This window comes from Tuber melanosporum (genome assembly GCF_000151645.1).
Source record: "Tuber melanosporum whole genome shotgun sequence assembly, scaffold_112, strain Mel28".
Taxonomy (NCBI): domain Eukaryota; kingdom Fungi; phylum Ascomycota; class Pezizomycetes; order Pezizales; family Tuberaceae; genus Tuber; species Tuber melanosporum.
The window spans coordinates 236,968-260,963 of record NW_003298769.1 but is presented as its reverse complement, the minus strand read 5'-3'; the positions used below and the strand labels follow the sequence as shown (position 1 = coordinate 260,963).

At 44.3% G+C, this 23,996-nt stretch overlaps 2 protein-coding genes; one reads left to right on the top strand and one right to left on the bottom strand.

Moving 5' to 3' along the window:
• Positions 1-680: 680 nt before the first annotated feature.
• GSTUM_00001455001 (uncharacterized protein) lies at positions 681-2,056 on the top strand. XM_002835661.2 has 5 exons: positions 681-1,098; positions 1,226-1,391; positions 1,475-1,611; positions 1,695-1,867; positions 1,933-2,056. Exons 1-4 carry the CDS (start codon positions 1,038-1,040, stop codon positions 1,736-1,738), a joined length of 408 nt encoding a protein of 135 aa, XP_002835707.1. The 5' UTR covers positions 681-1,037; the 3' UTR covers positions 1,739-1,867; positions 1,933-2,056.
• Positions 2,057-8,376: 6,320 nt separating this feature from the next.
• GSTUM_00001453001 (uncharacterized protein) lies at positions 8,377-11,189 on the bottom strand. XM_002835660.2 has 2 exons: positions 9,990-11,189; positions 8,377-9,818 (listed from the first exon to the last, which is right to left on the bottom strand). Exons 1-2 carry the CDS (start codon positions 10,193-10,195, stop codon positions 8,726-8,728), a joined length of 1,299 nt encoding a protein of 432 aa, XP_002835706.1. The 5' UTR covers positions 10,196-11,189; the 3' UTR covers positions 8,377-8,725.
• Between the last annotated feature and the right edge of the window lie 12,807 nt (positions 11,190-23,996).

The window sequence follows — 23,996 nt, the reverse complement described above, 5'->3', positions numbered from 1 at the left end:
TCACACCTTCCCGCACCCTGAGCTTGCACTCGATGGGGGTTGATGTCGCGATGAACATCTCACACCTCCTGTCTGGGAGTTTATGCGAAATCCATACTTTCCCCAGAGAAGGTCTCCTTTCCTGTAATATAGTACCGGTAACCCTTTATCCCCAATTATTCCTGCGCCTCCTTCGTTCTACGGGCGCTTGTTTGCATCCTTTCACTTTTCTTTGGAGGGAAATTTGGGGGGAAGAGCTTATGGGGATTTCTTTTTCTCCTTTCTACTCGAGTAGAGTGCATAGTTAATTCCACTATCAATCATTGTCCGCTATCCCTATTCTCTGTGCCTTCTCCCACCTTCCTTTCATCCTACCCTCCCTCCCATTCAAACTTCTGCGTGCCTGATGCCAGAGTCAGATAACTCACCTCGGTTTCCACACGAATAGTTTATGCAGCTGGTTCTGATTCCTTCCATTCGACGCTGGGCGGCTATATACTTTATTTTTTCACACTTCTTTTAATCCTTAGAGAAGACAGCGGGTTAATACAGTCACGAGTTCAAAAAGAAAGCCCACAACGCCATTGACAGCGGATAGTTGTGGACCGGGAGAACAGAAGAGGAAGAGTTGGAGTAAGATAGGAAGCACAACCTGAAGAGAGAGAACGCCACCGGACTTCTCCTTGAAAACGCGTGCTGTGGGAAATTGGGGATAGAAGGAAAGAGGAGAACCGGCGTGATAATAAGCATAACAGACAAACAAAAGGGAAGAAAAAACGGGGGAAAGGAAGTGGTAAAGAAACGAGGGAAAAGAAAGAAACAACGAAATCATGGCAGTGAACGATTTTTCAAACGCGGGCCTTTGGGTGTCACCGAATGTTACGGTGGCTGAGGTGAAGGGGATACCAAATTTTTTTTCGAAGTCCATGTTCGGGAATACGCCGGAATTGAAATCGGCGGCGCAGGTTGTTGTGGTAACGGCGCTGGTAGCGGTGATCCTGCGGATATTCTCACGACGGAGGTTGAAGACTAGAGTTTGGTGGGATGATGTTTGTACTATGGCTGCTGTCTTTTTTCTCGTCACGAACCAGACGGTGTTCTCCATGATCGAATTTCTCGGTATGTGGCTTTTTTTTCTTTCCTTTTTTTCCGAGTTCAGAATTTAGATATTGCATGGTGGCTTTCCTTTTCTCTCAATTGAGTGATTGATGATAACTGACCGTGCATCCCAACTGCGGGAATGCAGGGAAGACGAGCTTTTCATTTCTGGGGAAGCAAAGCAAGACTGAGGAGCTGAAGAGGATTCAAAAGATTGTGGTCGGGCTCAAGCTCACGTTGGCCTTTGAGGTCATGTACTTGATCAGTATCTATCTGGTCAAATTTGGCATGTTGTTCCTCTACTGTCGTTTTGCGTGAGTGGCCTGGATCAATGATAAGGAGGGGAGTTGGTTCGGTTGATTCAGGTTTGCTAACGAATCGGTGCCTTGGAATCTAGAAAACACACAAAACATATTACAGTTTACCTTCGGATCACTCAAGTGTTATGTCTGATAGCCTTTGCGGTGTGCATCCTGTCACTTTTCTTGAGCTGCATTCCAATAAGCATGTTCTGGAGCCTATCGAACTCAAATAGTGGGGTTCCCCTCCCCTCTGCCTCTGACCCCGCTCCCGAAGTATAAACACAATAAAAAAAGCAAAGTGGGCTAACCTGGTAGGGTTACCATTTTTCAAGTTCAATGTACTCGGAGGACTCTTTTGACATACGCTTCTGGGATCTCAAACATCGTCACAAATACCCTAGTCCTCGCAGTGCCAGTACCGCTACTATTTAGAGTGAAACTGAGTCTGAGGCAAAAAATTGGTGTATCTGTGCTCTATTTTTTCGGAGGTACCAGATCACTAATGCCCCGTTACCCAGAGACAAACCTTACTAACAACGCCTTCTCAACTCAGCCTTCGTGATAGTAGCTTCAGCCCTTCGATTCGCAACACAACTTCTCAATGTATCTGTTCCACAAGCGATCGGGTGGTCGCAGATTGAGATATCGCTGGCCATAATCTTGGCCTGCGCGCCCATGTCCACCAAGCTGATGTTCATCCCATTGATTGATCCAAAGGACGTTGAGAGGGTCAGCCAAATGGGCGACATTCCGACCTCGGCGAGGCCAAAGAGCTTGATTCGTCCAGCAGCGCTCTCCGAGAAACCAAAACTGTACGAGCCCGTGGGTCCTCAGCAGTTAACTGCCGTGCGCCCCCCTGTACAACAACAGCCGCGGGAACAGCATGAACAGCATGAACAACTAGGGCAACAGCAGCCGCAGAAAAAACTGTACACTGGGGTGGCGGCGCTACCGCCTGTACCTAACAGATCCACCTCGGGCGCGGGGGGGAAAGCAGCGGACAGAATGCAAAAGCGTGTACAGGATGAGAGAACGCTGAGCGTGGAGACCGTGGGAACACTAGATGATCTTAGCAGGGGCAGTCGAGCTCCCCGGGAGATCAGTAGTCCAGATTACCAGAGGCTGAAGGTTGTGCGAGCGGAGGTTAATGGTCAGTCTATATGGGAGGTAAGACTACTACCATCATTATCCACCCTTTCCTTCTCAAAAAATCAAAACTAACACATGATAATCATCACCAACCAGGTCCGCCCGAGATCCAACATATCTACAGTATCAGGTTCCTCATCAGTATACTCCGACATAATTCCTGTATCACCAGGCCCCGTATCGCCAACTTCCCACTCGGGATTGTGAACTACGTTGCACTGCTCGATCCCACGATGTAAATAAATGATCTCCCGCGGTATGATACCTGGTGGAACTCTGCGACTTTCTTTCTTTCTTTCACCCTCCCTCTCCCTCTTTTCGTTACCCTTTTTCCTTATTATCATAAGCTCTGGTGGGTTCGCGTATTTCACATCGCCCCCAAAAAATCACCCCGTGTCCTACTCCTCTAGATGAGGAGGGAAAACCATATCATAGGTTTGCAGCTCTCAGCTGCTACCATATTATATCGTTCATTCCTGTCTTACATTCCAGGAAACCATTTCTCTCCATTGCGCGGGGTTTTAAAAATGTCGTTGACGTTCCCACCCACGATACATACCCACTAGCCAGCTTGCCAGTCAGTTACCTATGGTACCAGATGAAGAGTTGCCCAAGCGAATAAAGCGCGAGAAAGCCATGACTCAATCGTGCTCTTGACCATTCAATTACAGTCGTTGCATCGTGATTCGTGAGCTCGGTCGGTAGCAGCGTATCATAGCTATCCGCATGTCCATAAATCATACCGTGAGTTCCCGGACTATGGTAGCATAGGCGCGGTAGCACCCACCGTACATATCGTTCTAGCGTGGGGGGATAAGTGGTTGGGGATATATACCTGCGTGATAGGGTATGTGACTCCAGGTATCATAGCATAACATTTGAGTCTTTGACGTTCTCTACCTAGGCGTATGGTGATAGTGAAGGGCTGACTGACTGGTATTTCGATTCTTGGAGTGAATTTATCGATCTTGTATCTTTGGAAATATTCAGTATTTGTATGTAGAGTGCCGTACAGTAGTCATGCTTCCGCGATTTGTAGTTTGGTAGACTTGGAGCCAATGGGTATCATAGGTATGATAGGTAAGGCTTCCAGGACTACCATTAAAAGCCCCGCATCTATCAATTTAATAAAAGGGCAAAGTATAGTACAGTACAGTACATCCTGCCTTCGGTTAAACAACTTTTTTGCAGAACAAACAAACGAACATCAAAGTCCGTCCAAGTCAACGTAAGTAGATTTGATAGCACTCAATAACCAACCACCCCCAACCACCCACGAATTCCACCCAAACACCCTTCCTTCCGAACGGAACCTATCACACCCTGCAGAGCCGCAGGGATATGATAATAAGCTTATATATATAATACAATCAAGGAGAACCCATCCCTCCTCCTCCCCTTTTGTTAGTATGGGTTCTTTTTTTTTCTGGCCCAATGGGCCGTGCAAGGATGATAAAGCGGTGGCAGACGGGTGCGAGAAACCCGGGCACAACCAGCCCCGTTGGGCTACTGCGCCGTATGATACTTTGGTATGATATTTATTGTACGAGTAGGGCTGATGATACGTGGAGTTTGTTCGTTTCTTGTCCCTTTGGGAAGGGAGGTATAATAGAGGTGAGGTGAGGATCAAGAAGACTGCTGACATTCTCGGAACGCCGTTTTCGGTTATTCGCGTTTTGGCGCTGTTTCTCATGAGGTTGGTGAAGGGAGGGAGGGATACTGTAGAACATTGCCCTGTCCTGTGCATTCCGAAGGCACGGAAAAAGAATTGGTCAGCGGAAGAGGCACAGCACTCGTACAGTACGGGTATCTTCATGTTCCATTAAGGCGTTGGAGGAGGAGGAGGAACCGGGGCGGGAAGATGTTAGTATTACAATAACGCTGCCAAAAAACTTTCTCGCATAACCATCTCCACTTTCATTTAAGATCCCCCCCCTCCCGTCCTCCTCCCCTTGCACATTATCGGATGAACTATTGTACTGGTACTGGTACAGTACACATGTCGTCCATATCAAGTGATAAAGGGAGAAAGAAAGAAGAAAAAAAAACGACCTGTCTCACTCGAGGGTTTCAAATGTCCTGATCACCCGCGCATAACTTGGGGGAACTATTGTTAGTGGACAAAATTAACCGCGGATAAACAGAGGGAAATTTTCGGTCATCATAACAACACACCACCATGAAACCCATTATCATTAAAACAAAGAAAAAAAATTCAAAAATGCAAGTATGGGATAGAATACATAGTAAAAATTAATATTTGAGCTAGAGAAAGCTCTTTAAGTGGTGTTAAAAGTGTGGGGTGGTGAGGAGGGTTATGCGGCCATCGATTGTTGGTCCGCGGATAATTTTGTCCGCTAACAATACAATAACTTATAAACATGTTGTTGAAATATGCTTCTGGCACTACCGTAGTATCACTCGCACTATTGATTTTCTCCTTGCATTAGTCTTGATCGCCATCTCAAAACCCCCTTACAATATTGGTACTATTGAACATACCTCCTTGCCTTTCTTTTCTTCTCTCTGTTTCTGTTTACTTCCTACTGTTGATTTACTCGCAACTTGTGTCTCGATCTCAACAGTAGATAGTCTGGGTAGTTTGCTCTCTCTACTGAGAAGTCAATTAAGCAATTCATTATTCTTCTCGTCACTCAACCAGTTCCAAAACCATCATTCCGTTCTCACTGTTTCAACACATGTAATACCCTACATGTGATTGATAGAGGGAGATACTGTAGAATCAACCTTAAATTTAGCTGCACTAGTTAGTGCCGTACTATCGTACTATGGCAAGGATCGATGGATGGATGTGTTAGTCTGCATAAAATAGAGGCTTCCATTCCACGATCGTTTTGGAGAAAGAAAAAAAAAAAAAACTACATAGCACGGGTGTATGTATTGTGCGTTGACAAAATTAACCATGATTCAACAATCGGTGGCAACCCACCCCTCTTCATCACCCCGCACTCTCAACAGTACCTAAAAATATTGCTCTAAGTCAACTAAGAAGAAACCATTCTGCTCAATTCTTTTTTTCAATAAACTATGCCTCCTATTCTTCGCAGTCATGCCAAAAAACTTATTCCCTCCACACACCTCTCTGAGCCTACTAGTGGGAGGATTCTTGGGTTACACGAGCCTCAGATGAGATATCAGCAAATTTCCCACTACCTTAATATCCCCTACACTACTGTCAGAGACACAATTGCAAAGGGACATCAAGAGGGCAAGGAGAATAAGGGTAGAGGAAGACATCCTAAAACTACCAAGTCATAGGATGATGCTATGGTGGAGGAAGCTTTTAAAAATCGCCATACTACCTATTCTGACATTGCTGAGCAAGTTGCTCCCAATATTTCTAGTAGGACAGTAAGGAGAAGACTTGAAAAAAACATCGTAGAAAGTGGATGGCATAAGAGAGAGTTCATTTGGATGAGGATCTAGCTCAAGAGAGGTTGGAATGGACATTAGCTCATAGGCATTGGACAAAGAAGATGTGGAGAAGGAAGGCAATATGGAAGGTTGAGGTAGCTGTGGAAAGTAGAGGAGGAAAGAGGAGAAAACGGGTTTTCAGATACCCATATGAGAAATAGAATAAGGATTGTGTTGAACCTAAGACTAGGAGAGGGGAGAGAGGGATTAGCCAGATCATGAGTGGTTGTTTTTATAGTCAAACTCATGGTCTTTTTTTGCCTGTTTTTCCTAATCCTTCTTCTGCTAGGGGTGGAGTTACTGGGAAGTCAATTATTGATGTTTATGATCATTATGACTTTCTAGGGATATGGGAGAATATCAGAGAAAAGGCTGGAGAAGAAGAGGTATTTTTTATCATTAACAATGCTAAGACTCACTTGCCTTTTAGGAGATGGCTCAGAGGGCAGGGAATTACACAGATAGAAATTCCTGCCTATTCACAAGATCTCAATCCAATTGAAAATATTTGGTCTCTGGTGAAAGGTAAGCTTCACAAGCACTACCCTGAGCTATATCTTATGAAGGGTGATGTCAATGTGGTCAAGAAGGCAATAGTGGAGGCCATCACTCATTGTTGGGAACTTCTTGACCCAAAGGTTTTTGATACTTTAGCTGGATCAATGGTGGATAGAATAGAGACAATTATTAAGGCTGATGGATGGTATACCAAATATTAATTTCTACTATGTATTTACATCTTTTAATTTTTTTTTTTTTGGTTTTCATGATAGTGGATTGGTGGGTGAGTATGGTTGTCATCGCCGAAGATTTTCCTCGGTTGAATTGCGGTTAATTTTGTCCACGCACAATATCATAACTGATATACGTTCGAGTTATCATATCTCGGCTACCTATGATATCGTAAAGTACAGTACCATCAACCCAGTCGTTGTGATCACTACCGTCGCCGCAAGACTCAGGACCGAGCAATGCAATAATATTATCATGCAATTCAATAGTTCAATTACTCTTTTTTTCCGACCCTAGCACGAGCCGATCACCAAGGTGATATCATAACTAACTTAGCAATAACCCTCTAATGACCTTACCTATGATACCTACCTACCTACCATGTTGGAATCTCCGAGTCGAGTGATACAGGGCAAAAAAAAAGACCAGACAAACCTTAAGTATAATAAGCAAGCAAGCAAACGCCCAACAATCGACGTCCCATCAAGTCATAAATCGGTAGTACGGTAATTTATAAGTGCCTTACAAAGCAAAGCATTTTGAAGTAAAAGTGCTCCGAAGGGAAAAGAAAAAAAAACAGTATGGGGCATTCAAACATTCCTTATCAAACATCATCATAATAATCGGTGGATACGGCGGCGGTTCCGCCTCCACCACCCACCCCTCCCCCACCTCACCCGCGTTTCGCTTACTGCCGTTTCCCGTAGCTGGGGGGGGGGGAACACGAAGAACGCAATTGGAAGGTGGAAGTAAGCGTTGTACGAGTACGAGTACTCTACCGTTGTGATACAGTACCTTGAACAAACGAAGGTGAAGGGCTCTCTCCCTCCGTCATACGTGTGGTACTGTGCATTTAGTTGTTTTGTGCGTGGCGCGATCAAGAACTTGCACGCACACGCACTCACACACGGCGGCTCTGTGGGGTGCTACAGTAACATGTACTATGCATTCACCGCGTCTCCCTCGTCAGACGAGTGAGAAGTGGTGATTTGGTGTTGTACGGTTGATGAGTGTTTGAGGGGTTATGTTCTGCTCTGGTATCACACATACGGTAGGTGGCATAGGTACTTGGTTTTTGAGGACCACATGCGGGAAGTGGAGGAGGGAGGAGTTGAATTTCTCCCCCTCCTTCATCAGGGATTATTGGGACCACGCCGAGCAGACACACTACAGGCACTCAAGTATGTATGCGTGATATAGTGCAACTTAATGCAATATAATGGGGTACAATACAGATACTCATATTTTAGTAATAATAACAGTAATTACAGGTAGTGGCGGCAGTAGCCACCTTACCGGAACAAAAGCTAACCTTGCAAATTCGGATTTGTATTTCAAAGGGGTGTGGTGCGGATGATTTGAAGTTCGAGAAGTGAACAAGCGTGACAGGAGAAAGAAAATAATTTCGAAGGAATAGCTAGGTACGGTAAACGTATATATGAATAAATAAATATAGAATGAATGAATCGACGAAAGGGGGTTGGGAATAAATGAAATGAAATTAATAACACATCAACCGTGGGGAAAGACATATCCGGAAGGACGGGGTTGGGTTGGTTGAAAAATGCAAGGGTGTAACGGCGTTCAACGTTCCAGCATTAATGAAAAGGGGCAGATGAGATGGGTGAGTTACTGTTGTGCCTCTGGTGCATCCTACCTTCATCTGTGAAAGAGAGAGAGAGGTAAAGGAAAGTGAGGAATAAAATAAAAAAACAGGAAAACCCCAATATATAAGGAGGAAAACAAGCTTGGTTTTTTGAAGATAAATTGAGCGAGGTAATTTAAGAGAAAAATAACGCAACTCCGATGCAAATAGGAGACAAAAAGAGCCAAGGGGAAAAACGCCAACAATGATAAATAGATAGTTACAGAAGACGGACCCCACCCTATCCTTACTTAATACAGCCCGCCATCGAATAGAAAATAGAATATACAAGAAGCGAAAAGGTAGGTATCAAAGGAAGAATAGAAAAATGTAACGAAAGAAACCGGGAAAAAGAGAGAAAAAAGGGGGGGAATAAGATACGACTTTATTCATCCCCGCTGCCAGTGACTCTAGAAACCCACAAGTGCGTAGGCCCCTCGGTACCCATTTTCTTATCTCTTCGTCTCCAGGCTCTATGCAGCTTCATTCCCATTTCGTGAAGGTCCTTCTCGACGTCCGCGAGGTCCTGAACGAGCTGGTCTCTTCTGGCCTGCATTTCTCGTCTGGCAACAGGGTTGTGAGTGCTGGGGTTCGGCGGGAGGACTTGCTCGAGGTCGTAAATCTCGCGGCGGAGCGCGGCGCGACGCATAGTAAGTTGGTCCTGCTCGAATTCGAGCTGCGAGAGATGATCCTTAGGTTCCTGAGGTTCGTCCTTGGGAACAGACGCGGGACGTTGTATCGGATGAATTTCATGCGGGGGAAGCGGGGCCGAGACAGCACGGATTGAGTCTGAGCGGGGCGCGGGAAGGTATTGCGCGGGAATAGAGGGCACGGCAGGAGAATCGTTAAGTGACATCTCGGTGGGAGGAGCAAGAGGCGCAAAGGTGGATTGACGGAGGTGAAGTTTGATGGGGTCGTTGTATCTGGGAACTTGAGTAGCAACGGTGGAAACGGTGTTTGACCGTCGATGAAGCCCCTCACGCTCACGACTGTCCAACCAATCATCGATCGAAACAAAATTCGGTGGTTTCACCGCAGCAATTGGGATCGGCGATTCCGCTCCGAAATCCGAATCATGTCTTTTGCGACTGGCCACCTTCCCCTTGACAACGTTTCCCAACCCAAATCCTCGGCCACGGGGCTGAACATGCGAAGAAGATGAAGATGAAAAATCTATGGTAGCGGCTTTATCCAAACCAGATGCAATGAATGTGTCCGATGAGTGTGTCGAATGTGTCGAATGTGTCGGATTGGCACCGCTAAAACTCGATGGCGCTGGTTTGCGCGTAATATTAAGTTTTCGCGGAGGGGCGTTCATAGTGTGATTAGGGATATTGAGTTGCTTATTAGAACCCGGCCCGACAGTACGGTTTGAATTTGAAGAGCCAGGCGGAGAAGGATATTGGAGGGTGTTGATCCTAAGCGGCGGAGGAGGAGCAAGATCATCGTCATAAAGGCTTTGGTGGCTACCAGCATTTCTATATCCAAAGAACCCAGGGTTAGTTTCAGAATAATGGGAAAGTATGCAATGAGCATCCTCAAAAACAATAGCACCACAAATGATAAGACCGCACCTTGTTACAATCACATACAGTAATTTATATACCGGGCAGCAGTTGGGAGAGATATAAAGTAAATCGGGAACTTACAACGATAAAACCGGTTTTTCTGATGGTCCTTTAAAAGCCGACTCGTTAGAGTTCCTGAGAGCGCTGCTGCCGCCCAAATATTGTGGGAAGCCAACAATCTGCGAGCTCGGCAAACCGGTCAAGGTTTGGTTGGTGCTCTCTATAAGAACAGGATATCCGATAGCCGGTTCCTTTGGCCGTGTGTAAATGGGTAAACGATTAAACATCGTTGTGAGACTGATAGTCATCGTCATAGAGAAAAAAAGTTCACAAAAATTAGCCCTCTTGAACCCCTTATATCTAATCGCTCTTCAGTTGCCCCTGGACGATCCCCCTCTCTCTTTCAGGTATTTACTCCCTCCACGTTTTCTGACTCGATCTAGGCGGTGGCGGAGGATATTTACAGCCGCTGTGTTGATGCTAGCTGCCTGCTTTACTACCGCCCGTCGACGTCTGCTGTGTGCGGATGACACAAAGCGGAGGCAGAGGCGAGGGGCAACGCAGGGGAAATCTTGAAAACTTCGTAGGAAGGACAGGAATAGAGTCGAAAATAGTAGACGCAGATTTGGATGCGACCCGAATTGACAAAAAGAACGTCGAGAAAGGGTTTAAAGGGAAGGACTGATGAGGAGATTGCGCAGAGGCAAGGAAATACTTTCTCCCTCTTTCACAAATAAAAACAAGAAATCCCAAGAGAAAGAGAGAGTGGTGGTCGTCCGCAACCAGAAGAAGCCTTCCCCCACAAAAAATCACGAATACGGGGAAGGGAACAATGGTAAAGGGGAAAAAACAGATGGGGGGACGGCTTACACAAGCTATGATTATATCTCTCAAGAGAATGATCGGCTACGGTGGGGTCTTCCCGCCTTCGTCTCCCTTTTGAGGACGCCTAGAAATGAAGAAAAGCTGCCCAAAGAGAGGCTCACTGGGCAAACCTTGGGTCCTAAAACGGTGTACGAGTAATGTGAATCGCCAAACGCACCGATAACCGCTTAGCTTGAGCAGGTAAATAAAATGATGGCGAAGGGGTTGCGACACCAGCGGAATTTTCCTGTCTCGGTATGAATTTAGCTCTGGGCAAAAGCACAGCAAAACACCTCGAGCGCAGAGCAGTCGGTGTAAAGTATTCTAACGTCGGTGCGCAATGGAAGCCCAATTTCCCTTTCAACCCCTAAGGGAAGGCACTCGGGTGCTACAATTGAAGCGTTCGGGGTGTGTTCCGGAAGGTATTGGTAGGAAGTTCGTAAATGAGCGTTCGCCGTTGATGAATTCTTGAGGCAAGGAAAAAGAAAGAAAGAAAAAGCCACTAGCCCCTTTGGACACCGGTATGTGCAGTGCGTGTGTCTAACTTTAACCCTCTATCGCGGCGCTCGTGATAGACTAGGACCAGCAATGCTCGGGAATGCGTTTGTTTCCTGCTGATAGTGTTCCACGGACAATCAGAGGATTTTTTTGTTTTTCTATCGATAGCAGCGTCTTTGCCCTGCCCTTTCAACAAAACCTTCACTTGTTCTTAAGGTTACCTGCCTCAAGGCATACATAGTACGCGCCCCTGTAAGAATGGGGAAGCGGTGCTATATATAGCAGCACCAAAGTCAAAAAAGCCGTTGCCAAAGAGGTCTGCTAGGAAGAGAATCAGTGCCGTATGATATGCAGATAGTGAGGGAGCAAATTCCTGGTCTATGTGCCTGTGGCCGGCATGTACGGTACAGCACAAAGAAGGGGAAGGGAAGGAAGGTGGTGGACCAAGAAATCTGGATCTGGAAGCGCGCGGATGGATAGAAGGGGATTTCGGAAGTGAGAAATGGAGGGGGTATGAAAAAAAAGAAAAGGTGTGTGGGCCTCGGCTTCCCTTTGACAGTGAAGAAGAAGAAGATGAGAGAACGCCAGCGGGGTCAGGTGCTTTGCTTTTTGTTTTTAGATTCGATCTGTATGCATCATCGACCATGCTAAAGCAATACCGGTACCGGTAGGTTGAGAGTGAGAAGGAGAGCGGAGACAGAGGCTGAGCCCATCGAAATGCATTTACGCCTATGATATAGTACCAGATATAGTACCATGCTCCCGAAAGTGCTTCCCTCCGCTGACTGCGACCGTGAATTCTATGTTACCGGTATCCTATACCCCGTTAAATCGCGAGCTAGGATTGAAGTAAGAATTCATGAAATCGGCACCGGGGGGGGAAGCTGTTACTCCCCCCAGTAACGGTATCACACGTCCGGCGCCTGCGCATATAGCAAAGCTAAGCTGTGATACCGGGCATCCACAGGGATAGTTACCATAACGATAATTATTATCATAAATATTATTACTTGTACGGTATTGTATTGTTGTTTTTCTTATGTAGGCACAATCCCCAGGTTCTTCTAATCAACCTTTTGCCAAGCCGGTATTTTTCCATCCCTTCCAAGTAAGATGGAGTTCAAAGTATGATACTCGTAGGCACCATTCCAAAGTATCATAGTCCAACAGTGCCTGCGAGTTACCGGTATGTACTAGTACTGTGCTCGTACTGTGTGTCATGGAGAAAGACGTCAAAAACAGATGGACAAGCACCAAAGGGCCCAGAGCCCTTCGTTTCGTCTGGTACCGGTATACCAACTGCCCACTTTCATAATGGTAACCAATACCGTACTTGAAGCCCAACAATCCTCTCCCCGTAAACGCCTTTGACCAACCTACGGCACTGTAACCAATATTTTTACCCCACCATACTAGCACTGTACCTGTACGAGTACGTGTATGGTTACCCATTGAGCCTCACCCTTGAAGGTTAGAACCCCCTACGACTAATATGCGATAGAACCGCTCCGCGCGAGCCACTCCTCTCCAAACGCCATTCTAATCAAACGGTACCGGCACAGTACCGGTAAGCAAACAGTATCATGTCGTGTCATAAGAGGCACCGGTAGGGTATCAAACCTGGTTCCGCTCCCCCTTGGAATGCCGCAAGTATGATAGCCTATCATTAAGCGACTTATTCTCGATATCTTGTCACCGGTACCGAGGCACCGCCACCGCTGCCTGCTGCTGGTGTGTGGATAGTTATGTCTCCTTTTCTTACACCACGGTACCCTTGGTCGCCTCTCTCAATGCTATGATATTCAGCGGCGGTTAGTACTGTACTTGTAAGTTTCTTCGCAGAAAGGCAAAAGAAAGGTGAAAACAGTTCAGGCGAACCCGGCACGGTAGACTTCTTTATCGCTCATATGACTGCCAGAAGGGATGGTGCCTCGAGACGCCTCAAAGGGGTATGACAGCTTGTGCTGTACCATACAGGTACCCGGGGGTACCGGTACCGGTATTTGGGTCTGCTGAAGCGATTCTCATCGGCTGGGCTATGCTAATGATGTCACTCAAGGCGAAAGTCCCAACAGACCCTTTTTCCTTCGCCCGATACAGTATGATATTCTGTGTTGCACACACACGCCTCATACTTGTGGTTTCGAGAGACTTGAGCACATATGATACCGTACCCTAAATAGCACAGCACCAATACTGGTATCGGTACTCGAGCGGAGTTGCTGTCTGAAAGAGCCCCCTTTTTGCCGCAGGCAACCACTCGTATGTACAGTACCATACTTGGCAATATATAGCGGTATATGATACAAAGTGAGAACCATATCCACATAGCAATCAACTCAACGACAATAAGTGATTAAAGCAAAAAAAAGTCAGCAAGGAGACCCACAAACAGAACTAAAAAAGGGGGGGAAAATTCCATGATTGAAATATTTCGTCCGCGATAAGAAAAATATAAAGAAAGCCATGAAAGTCAGAAAAGTCAGAAAAACAAAAAAAAGATACCACCATTTTTATAGCATGCCAACCAAAACATGCCTTACCGGTATTACAAAGAAAAGAAAAAGAAAAATGTTGTACCGGTATCATACTTGAAGTTACAAAAGTGAGATGCCGAACACGCCCAAGATATAACGTAGACTTTGTTGGAAGGAAGGAAGGAATATTATCCCTAACCCGCGGAACAGTACTCGTACACGTACAAGTATCTACTCCGGCCGGGGGGGGGGGTGGCAGCCAGCATCCTTGCCGTAAGGCTGCTGTGGGCTTCGATACTCGTGGAGGTGCCACCAACATTAAATTTTAGAAACCCTCGATCGAACGAGTATCATGTCAGTACCGTGGTCTATGATACTCCGAGTCGAGTACTGTACAGGAACTTTCCGGCCACCCACACCGCCGCTACCGTACTGATCTTTGTGAACAGATCCGCAACGAAATTTGATACATGGGGAAGGCACGCCTAATTATGCATTTCACTTTCTGGTCGGTCCCATCCGAACTTGGGTCCTGTATGATATCCCGCCGGTTAACTTGGAGCCCAATAATTTGCGGTTGTGGGAAATATGCTTGACGACATCTCGTATCGTACCAAAGCGAGTTGGTCCCTCCCTCTCTCTCCTTTATGGCGCGGCTATTGAAAAACACCCGAGGGGATCAGACCCCCCCCTTTACTCCTATTACCGGGTAACTTATAGTTTGAGTTGTTGTGCTTGCGGCTCTGCTCACGTTTTCTCTTTTTTCTTTCTTTTTTTATTTTTTTTATTTGTTATGAAACGTTGTTGCAGCATGCTCAATTGAGCCCTCAGCGAGGCGCGGCAAAACTCGTAGAGCAGGGCAATATGGGGTTTCGTTGACGCCAAGACGTGCCAAATTTTGCCGCGACTCGATACTGTACTTAGGGGGTGAGCATAAGTGAGGCGAACTCGGGGCTCATTGGCTGTTGGTTGTATGGGAAGTAGCAAAAACTGCAAGTCTGATTGGCTATATACCATGGCCAAGCCACAAAATTGGAGATGGAAAAAAGTGAGGCGAACTCTGGATAATATGTATTGAGAAAAGAAAAAAATGGATAATATAATATTCTAATAGGGAGTGGCTTCCCCATTTACAGCAATAACAGCAGCAAGCCTTTGTGGCATACTCTGAATGTGTTTAAGAAGGCGTTCAGTGCAGATATTCCTCCAAGCAACTTTTATCATCAAAATCAAAGTCAGTGTATCCTCTGCACGCTCATGTATTTGTCCCAGTTCAGTCTCAATTTCTGCCTATAAGGCTTCTATTAGATTTAGATCTGGGGACTGGGGTGGCCATAGAACACAATCCATATCCCATTCTTCCTGAACAGCAATTGCTGAACCCTTGTGCACTGGAGTATTATCATCCACAATCTGAGTCCACCTATATTCCTCACATGTCTGAGTTTGGAAAGGTAGGAGAAGAGGAAGAAGAATATTTTGGGCATATTTTTTAGAATTTAATGTTGTACCGGGGGGTATGACATATAGTTATGACTTTATCAAGCTGCAAAAAGCCCCCCATACCATCACCAACTGATGACCTGATTTCCATACCTGGTCTATACAATCTGGATGGTATTCTTCATCAGCTTTTCTGAATACCCATGGCCGATGACTAAATCCAGCAGTCGAGAAGCTAGATTCGTCAGTCCAGACTGTTCACATCCAATCTTCTTCTGTCCAATGTAGTCTTTCCTGACACCATTAAACCCGGAGTGGTTTGTTTTTAGCCTGAATACTCCATCTGCTCCATAGTAGTAGTTAGTTAACCTATACTTACCTCTAGTTACAAACACCTTAGCTACTTGTTTCTCTGTGCTAAGTTTGGCTACCTTATTTGGAATAGCTCCTGTGAAACCATAAAAAGTATAATCTTGCTAGTGGTCTATTAAAAGTATATATGTTTCCCCTGTGGAGAACCAAGACTATCACCACATACCACTATTTTTTGTGACTATCATAGTATTTCAAATAGCTTAAAAACTATAGGAAGTCTCCATAGTTTAGGACAAATTATTGGGAACTTACTTTCTTCTGGGAAGTCGTTTATGATAACCTAATGATGCAAGTGTATCATGAATTGTTCGAACAGAACATTGGTATCCCATTTCCGCAATTACTTCCTCCAACTGCAAGTATCGAGTCTGAGCATCCTGGATGATAAAAGCAATCAAACATTGCTTCTCTTCCTCAGTGAAGATAACAGGTCGTCCTATTCTATACCAGTTCGAGGGGGAGCCATAGAGCATAGCTCGCTGATAGATTTTCTGGCATGTCCGAAAGTCTATATTTACCTTCTCTGTAATAACCTAAAGTATCTGAGTCCTATTAGCTTACTACTCGTATCTGACAATAAGTATCTGAAAATTCACTTAGTATTATAAAACCACTCTATCTGTAAAGCAAATAGTATCTTCTTTTCAAATACTTTAGGGTGGATATGGATATCTAAACCCCGAATCATAGTAATAACTTACCTTCTAAGTCATTCCAGCCTTATCCTGGAGGGTAACTACCTGTAACCGCTTATCCTGTCTAGTTTGACAGTACTTTCGGTCTCCTGCAAGAGCATAATCTGCACGTGTACCCTTAGTCTTCATAGCTATTCTTTCTCTGAAAGGCACCTTCTTGGTTGTAGTTGAAGTAGTAGCGAGAATCTGTCATCAGAGAAAAACTCTTCATATTCAGGTGTCTTCTAACCAATAAGATCACCAACCATGCGACATCTTATATAATATGTTCCTCAATTCTCACTGGCTCATTACATATATCAATCACAGTATGTTCGCCTCACTTACCCTTAACTCCCGGTACGCAGGTATGGTCATAAAGAATGGAAAAAAAGATCGGCAGGGTCATGTGGGGGAGTTGGGAGATGGGTTACCTCAGTGGAAAGATTCTTGTCTTGGCCAACATCAGGAAATAGGATCATGAGAATGAAGTATCTCAATACTGTGAAATATACCTTATAATGATATTATGAGTAAGTGGCTAAGAAAATAATAACACTATGATTTCAAGACTGATGATAATTACTCTTAGGTGTTGTTCTACTACAAGTTTTAGAAAAACTGGATTGTTTAAGTTATTCTTACTTGTAGTACATGACAGAATAAATACTACAAGTAATTGCATCAGAAAGCTATGGCCAGGCACTGGCAGATTTCTACTATCATTATTGCAGGCTTTAGTTCTTTTCTACGGTACGATTGATATCAAACTCCTCATCATAACTGAAGATGACATCTTCTTTCCTCCCAATCTGAGGTCAAATCTCAGCTCCAAGCTTGAGTTCGGCCTCAGCTCAGGGCCTTCTGATAGTCATCGGATTATCTTAAGGGCAAATTTTAAATGTACCTCTGCACCATACAGGGATCCCTCTATACCACTGAGAATATCTAGTGATCAGACTCAATCAATATCATTTGATGACTATATTGAATAGCATAATGTGTCTGGTCTTAGAGGTAGGAGAAGTACCAGTTTGTCAGCAGAGGAAATAGAGGCTCGAATGACAGTTTTTTTTCATTCTAGCAGTCTTTCGAATAGCCTTAGTGAAATAGCAGGATCGGAGTCTATCATATTAGATGAAGACGATAATTTCAAGCATGAACTTGTCCTGATCCTACTACCAGTGCTCCCAGGAAGTTCTTCAATAACTCAAGCCTCTGCTCTAGCTTCTCACTGTCACAATCCCTTTCTTGAAAATGGTTCTATGGTATGAGGACTCTGGATTCATGTTGGGTGGAGTTAGACTCAGTTAAAAATCACCTTCCAAGTTCTTCTTAGTACCCTCTATCGTATCATTCATAGTAGCAATATACCTGAGAGGCATCTTTGCCTCTACTGTGGCCATCCAATTACTATATCTTCCAAAGTTTAGCTTTAACTTATCAATACCACTACTGCTAATGCTCACAACCGCTGCCTACCACTTACACAAATTGCTGACATAGTAGGAGTGAGTATTGGAGCATGAGCACTAAAGTGGATTTTTGCGGGACATGGCTACTATCGTCAGGTGGCTCAAGTTAAGCTATTTCTCTTCCCAGCAACTAAGAGTAAGCACCAGATCTCGGCAGAGATATACCAAAACTGACAGGTAGAGGATTGACAAGATGTGATCTGATCGGATGAATGCGTATTTTCTGTGAGAAATATGCCTAGAACTGTTTGGATCACATAGAGACCAGGAGAGGAGTATCTCAAAGACTGTTTGGTGTTAAAATTCCCTTGTCTGACAACTGTAATGGTCTGAGCAGCTATATACCATAATCTTAAGGAATCACTTATTATTTGCGATACTGCTAATTGGAGAAAAATTAACGGATCTACTTATATTGATAAGATAATTCGTCCTCATCTTCATCCTTAGTATATATCCCTCTAACAAGCCAGTAGTTCTAACTCTGGCTATATATACTTTTAGCACGATAGTGCTGCAGCTCACTATTCAAATCATGCAGTATAAGCCCTTAAGAAGTTAGATATTGGGCCTTATACTTTTCCTTAGCCACCTAGCTCGCCAGATATGAGCCAGATTGAGAACATCTGACAAGTATTAAAGTACCAAATACAGTACCGGCATCCTAGACCTACCACTGTTCCTGCTCTACATGCTGTAATCTAAGCAGAATAGAATAAGATTACACTAGATGCGATCCTAAATTTCACCTCTTCACTTCCAGAACATATTGAAGAACTTCTACTTCAGTATGAGGGTCATACCTCCTGGTAGTATAGCAGATTAACCTGCTCTTACTATTTCGTTTCCGAATCCTCCTTCTCAATTTTGGCCGTTTGGCAGAGTTGTACAAGAACAATTGGAGGAGGAGGGAGGGAGTGCAAGTCCTGAACTACTTTTTTCTTTCTCATTTATTGCTTTTAGTTTAACATCTCCACTCACATAGCTTACTCTTTTTTCCTTCTATATTAGTATTCTTATCTTCTTGTTTTTCTGTTTAGCTCACCTTCGTTTAAAATATTCAATTATTATCTCTTATAGTTTATTTTTTAGCTATCATATCCCCCTTTATCATCCTATTCTTATACCTTCAGGTTCACTCTTTGTTTATTATCTTCTCTTAAGCTGTCAAGCCTTCTAGCTGTAAGCAATCACTTAAAAAATCTAATACAAATATGACAATTTTGTTCCACTAATTGTAATCATTACCAATTACTCAATGCAATAATTGTTGTTATAGGCTTCCTGTAACCCTTTCTTCCCTTCTATCTATCCACTTTGATCGGCACCTGTGATCCTTGTCTTGCCACTCAAAGATTTTTGTACTTAATAACCATACCCGAATACTTTACAAGTGTGGCCGATAGATATATTCGTCATGTAATAAGTTGGTGTAAAGTAGCAAGTTAGCAACTAGAAGGATCATGATTTTGATAACTTCATCTAGAGAGCAGCTCCTACCATCACCAAGTTGAAACCCTCTTTCCATACCATCAAGTTTAGTGATTAGAATATTTCAACTGCCTATTATTTTTGATTCTCTATAAGAAATCATGAACCATACCTATGAAGCAAGCAGGATCTTACTAGAATTGCGTTATGCAATTCTGACTCTGCATCTCTTTACTGACAAAACTTAGAACGAAATATCCAATTATCTGCAAGTTCCTCCAGACTCTGCTCGGCAAATCTGTGTGAAAGCAAAGATAATATTATATCTTAATTGAAATACTAATTTACAATAATAATATTTTTTATACTGACCTAGCCAAATTAAAATAGGATTGTGCAAGTGATCAAAATGATTTTTGTGATTTGTATGCAGTTTCGAAAAGTTTAGACCATCCCAAATGTGCTGAAGTGATACTTGAAGACTTTGAAGAATCACTTACTCTCAAGTGAGCCTCCCAGAGTGGCCCTAATAGTTTCACTAAAACTTTTCTACAGTTAGCAAAAGAGTTGGGAATTAAGGCTGCAAGGTCTACCATCGAGCGAGTGATGCACAACTACTATAACATCTATCAGTTTCCTCTAAGTTAACTAAAACCATTCCTCAATATGTATCATAAAGAAGCTTGTATGAACTTTACCTTTTGGACAACTCAAATGGATTTATGGTAATCCAATACTTTTTTTTCATTTTCATTTTTTCAATTTCAATGTTTATTCTCATAATGTATCTGTGTAACTAAGTTGAATCTAAACACTTGGTACAAGTTCTTAGTTTTCAGAATCTGAATACTTGAATCTGAATTTAGTATGTGCGATCAGACCTATACAGACAATCTGCCTGACAAGTTTTAATTCTTGTATTCAGGATCTACATGCCAAGAACTGGTATAGGGGTTGACTTCCTAGGTGTCCAACTTCAAGTTAGCTGTATGAGTACAGTTTTCAAGAAATAATTAGAAAGAATTTAATAAACTAAACTAAATCAATATTATTCTAGATGCTTTACGTATTCCAATAAAATATGGGTCAAGATTGGGCACACCTGTAGGCCTCTCAATATGTTACGTCCATATGGCTTCAGTCTACTCGATTATGTGAGGCATTATTTTAAATCAGCAGAAGTACAGATAATATTTTAGGCCTATATGGTCTATGGGTATCGTAGACCTTGTTTTGTGTGGGAGAAGGAATCTAAAGAAGAGAAGGAATACTATAATAATAGGCTGGAGATAGAAAATAAGTTAAAAAGAGAGAAGCAGGATGAAAAACAGGCTCTCGTACAAATTGAAGGAACAGAAGAGTTTAAAATTTTGCAGAAATTAAATACTAATATATGGTGGTTAGATGAAACAGATCCACTCCCGTTTGGATATCCTCAACAACAGCGCCACCCAGAATGGGAAATTAAGGAGCCAATTAAAGAGTGCGGTGATCGAAGCAAGAGAGGTGTCACAAACGTGGCTTGGCATGAAAGAGGTTTTCACGTGATGCATGGTTCTGAGTCACAGGTATGTTATTGTTTTACACATATGACTCATTCGGGTCATATAATTTGTTATGTGTGGGATTTGTGATGCTTTTGCACATAGCTTAAATACAAGTCATGGGACGTGCGCCTGATGAGTATGCCTTGCGAGTGTGCCTTGCAGGTAAGCCTTGTGCATATGATTTATGTTTCGCATATAACTTCATTATGAGGTCATGGGTTTCGCGCATATGACTCAGTCGAGTCATATGACTTGTTTATTGCGTTATGATTGGTTTATGAGTTTTTGTACATGACCTCGCTATAAGGTCATGGGTTTTGAGCAGTGATCACTTGAGCCACATAACTAGTTTGTTATGATTTGGTTTCGCACATGTGACCACTTTAGGTCACATGACTACGGGCGGGAAGAATACTATATAAGAAGGCCGATGCGGCTGAGGAAGATAGGTTCTTCACGCTTTGTTCTAAGTACTTTTCCTTTTCCTCATACTTGCCGTCGCTTCGCCCCGAGCGTTTCTTTCGCCATCATGATGGGCCTTGATGCCTTAGATTTTGGGGGAGATATCTGAGTTCGCTCAGTAGTTTCTGGGGTCTTTGGTGTTGAGGTTTGTTAGGTGTTGCGTGGCGGACTACTTGTTTGCTTCTCGTTTCGTTGGGTTGGTTATCTCACAATACTAGCACTTCGGGCACTTCATCAAGGTCGCATACGAGCCCCTTTCGGAAAAATGTCTATGGCTTCCTGTCTATCGTCTACTCGCAGGTTTCGCGTTCGATTGGGGGGATTGAACATTGTGTTTAGGGGGATCACCTGTGTCGTTCTTTGGACCAGCTCATGTCTCTTGTTGGGTTTTAACGGAGTTCTTAGTTCTCTCGATACAAAACGCCCTTGGGTTAGACTGATGACCTTCCCAAGTATCAATATGTCGTACCAGCCACATCACTCCCTCAGGGGAGGGGGCCTCGCCGGCCCACCCCCTGCCTTGTTACTTTACCTTTCTACGGTTGGAATCCTACGATGTTGTTTATTGCTGTTCCCTTGGAGTTTTTTGTCCTCGTGGCATTTACAGCGATTCAGTCAGGCGTCTCCTCCTCACACCTGTGGGGATGGCTTTGACCCTGAAAATTCTTACCCCCTGGTGTGGTTTTCATGACTACCTGGGATGGTGTGGGACGATTGGCTGCCAGGCACTCGCGTTGTCTGTGCGTTTGGGTGGTTCGGTTGTGGTCTGTGGTTGGCGGCTTCACCCATTGCAAGTAGGGCCTACCTTCTGTTTGTCTGCTTCTGTTCATTCGCCCTTCCCCTTCTTGTCACATCGGTTGGGGATGCCTCTTGCCCGTCGTTCGGTCCGTGCCTGTTGCCAGATCTGTGGGGCTGGCTTTAGCTGGCTCCGCTTACCTTTTTCCTGACTCAGTCTGACTTCGGTTCGGCTGGGTTGGATGGTGTGGCTGGTGCTGGTGCCTTCGGGTATTGGTGCTGCCTTCTTTGTGGCTCCTGGCTGTGGCTGGTGGGCCCCCCTCAGCTATACGGTGCTGGGGGTTGGGGCTCTGTTCGTGTGGCCAAGACCAATGGCTGCCTGATGGGATCAGGTATAGCTGTCCTGTGGCTGTTGGATGGTTAATCTGTCTGAGGGGCTGAGGGGACCGGATGGGCTCTGTGGCGTATGTTGTGTGGGGCTTGGGGGGGGCTGATTGGAGGGGGGGAGGCACCCGCAAGCACCAGTCGGACATGCGTCAGGTTGGGTGATGTCTACATAAGTGTTTCCAGTTCGGCTTGGGCTGTTGGGCGAAGCTGCTGAGTGCTGTAAAGCTACTCGATAGACCAGTTGACTGATGGCCACCTGTGCGGATAGTGGGTTGCGACCACCTGGTTGGACTTGTTTGGGTTCTGTGTGTTGGGTTTTGTAGGGATTGTTTAGTTTCTTTAGTTTGGCAACGGGCATGGCTGGCGGGGGCAAGGCACCACGGGTGGGAGGTAGGCCCCACTGACCGTTTCAGTCTGTCACTACCTCTATGTATTTTTTTTTATTTTTTTTTTATTTTTTTTATTTGGGGGGACAGGCAGCGGGTACAGGTCCTCCTCACCATTACGCTCTCCGGAGGCACTTGGCAAAGCGGGTTCATAGGGTCGACGGCCTGACATGCGGATGCGAGAGGTGGACATGTTGGTTAACTCCTCTCTGCCATTGTGTCGCCTGTAGTTTATATTTGTTTTGGTTTTGTTGGTTTTCTACTGTGGTGGAGGCGTTGCGGGGTGGTGTTTAGACCGAGCAGTAGTGATTTTATATTTGTTGGACGAGGAACCTGGTTGGGTTGGTCTTTTGCTCGACTTCGGCTACGCTTAGTGCTGGTTGGCTTCATATTAGAGGAGCTACAGACTTGGACTGGGGTGGGCGCTGGGTTGTTTGATGGTCTTGTAATTAGTTTCCGTGCGGACATGACTTGGGGATGGCAGGTGCGGGACCGTAGACTTAGTTAGCTTAGGATTAGTGGTATACCCGTTAGCAGTATCCCTGTGCCGGCGGGGGCTCGTCGTATGTCAGTGTTGGCGGTACGAGTTTAAATAAAATTAGATTGATTTCTAAGTACTTTTCCTACTTATTACTTTAACGAATATAAAACATCTTGACGATCTTTATCTTTATTGCAATGTTATCGTTACGCCAAGGAAAGCGCTTTACGAAGAAGAGTTAGAGAAAGCTTACGATAGGCATTCCCGATAGAAGACAAGGATCTTGTACTATCGGCAACGTAGGCAGAGGCCTAGAGCTATCGTAAGACAAAGGAAGAGGAAGACAGAAACGAGAAGTATCGTTCCCCGTCGCCAAGAACTAACTATCCAAGGAGGGATCGTTACAAGAGGTATCAATTGGGTTCTCTATAGAGAACATATCCTATGACCATTGTACTACCCATTTCTTCAATGGGTAGAACAAGAAACTGGAAGTGAAATGTGGACTGTTAAGGACAATGCTCTAGCCCATACTACTGCAAGAGAATTGGGTGAAGTGGAGCGGGAAAAGAAAGGTATATGATCTGTTAACTGGTCAGCCCAGTCACCGGACTTGAATAAAGAACTACTTTGAGACTATTTAAAAGACTCACTAGAAGAGTACCAGTTCAAAGGCCAAAGTCATACTACAAAGGATCAAGTAAAAGCAGCTCTGGTATTGGAATGGGAAAAAATACCAATTGATCACATTAATTATCACTGTTTAGACCTTCAAAATAAGTTACAACTTGTTATTAAGAATAAGGGGTCTCATGGGTGGATCAGGACGGCAGCGCAATCCATCAGTTTGATA

Excerpts from the sequence above, each read along its gene's own strand:
- GSTUM_00001455001 (XM_002835661.2), top strand. The coding sequence starts at position 1,038 with ATGGCTGCTGTCTTTTTTCTCGTCACGAACCAGACGGTGTTCTCCATG. Across the intron at positions 1,392-1,474 it reads TTCCTCTACTGTCGTTTTGC|AAAACACACAAAACATATTA; the intron begins GTGAGTGGCCTG and ends CTTGGAATCTAG. Across the intron at positions 1,612-1,694 it reads GAGCCTATCGAACTCAAATA|GGTTACCATTTTTCAAGTTC; the intron begins GTGGGGTTCCCC and ends CTAACCTGGTAG.
- GSTUM_00001453001 (XM_002835660.2), bottom strand. The coding sequence starts at position 10,195 with ATGTTTAATCGTTTACCCATTTACACACGGCCAAAGGAACCGGCTATC. Across the intron at positions 9,819-9,989 it reads GAAAAACCGGTTTTATCGTT|AAATGCTGGTAGCCACCAAA; the intron begins GTAAGTTCCCGA and ends CTTTGGATATAG.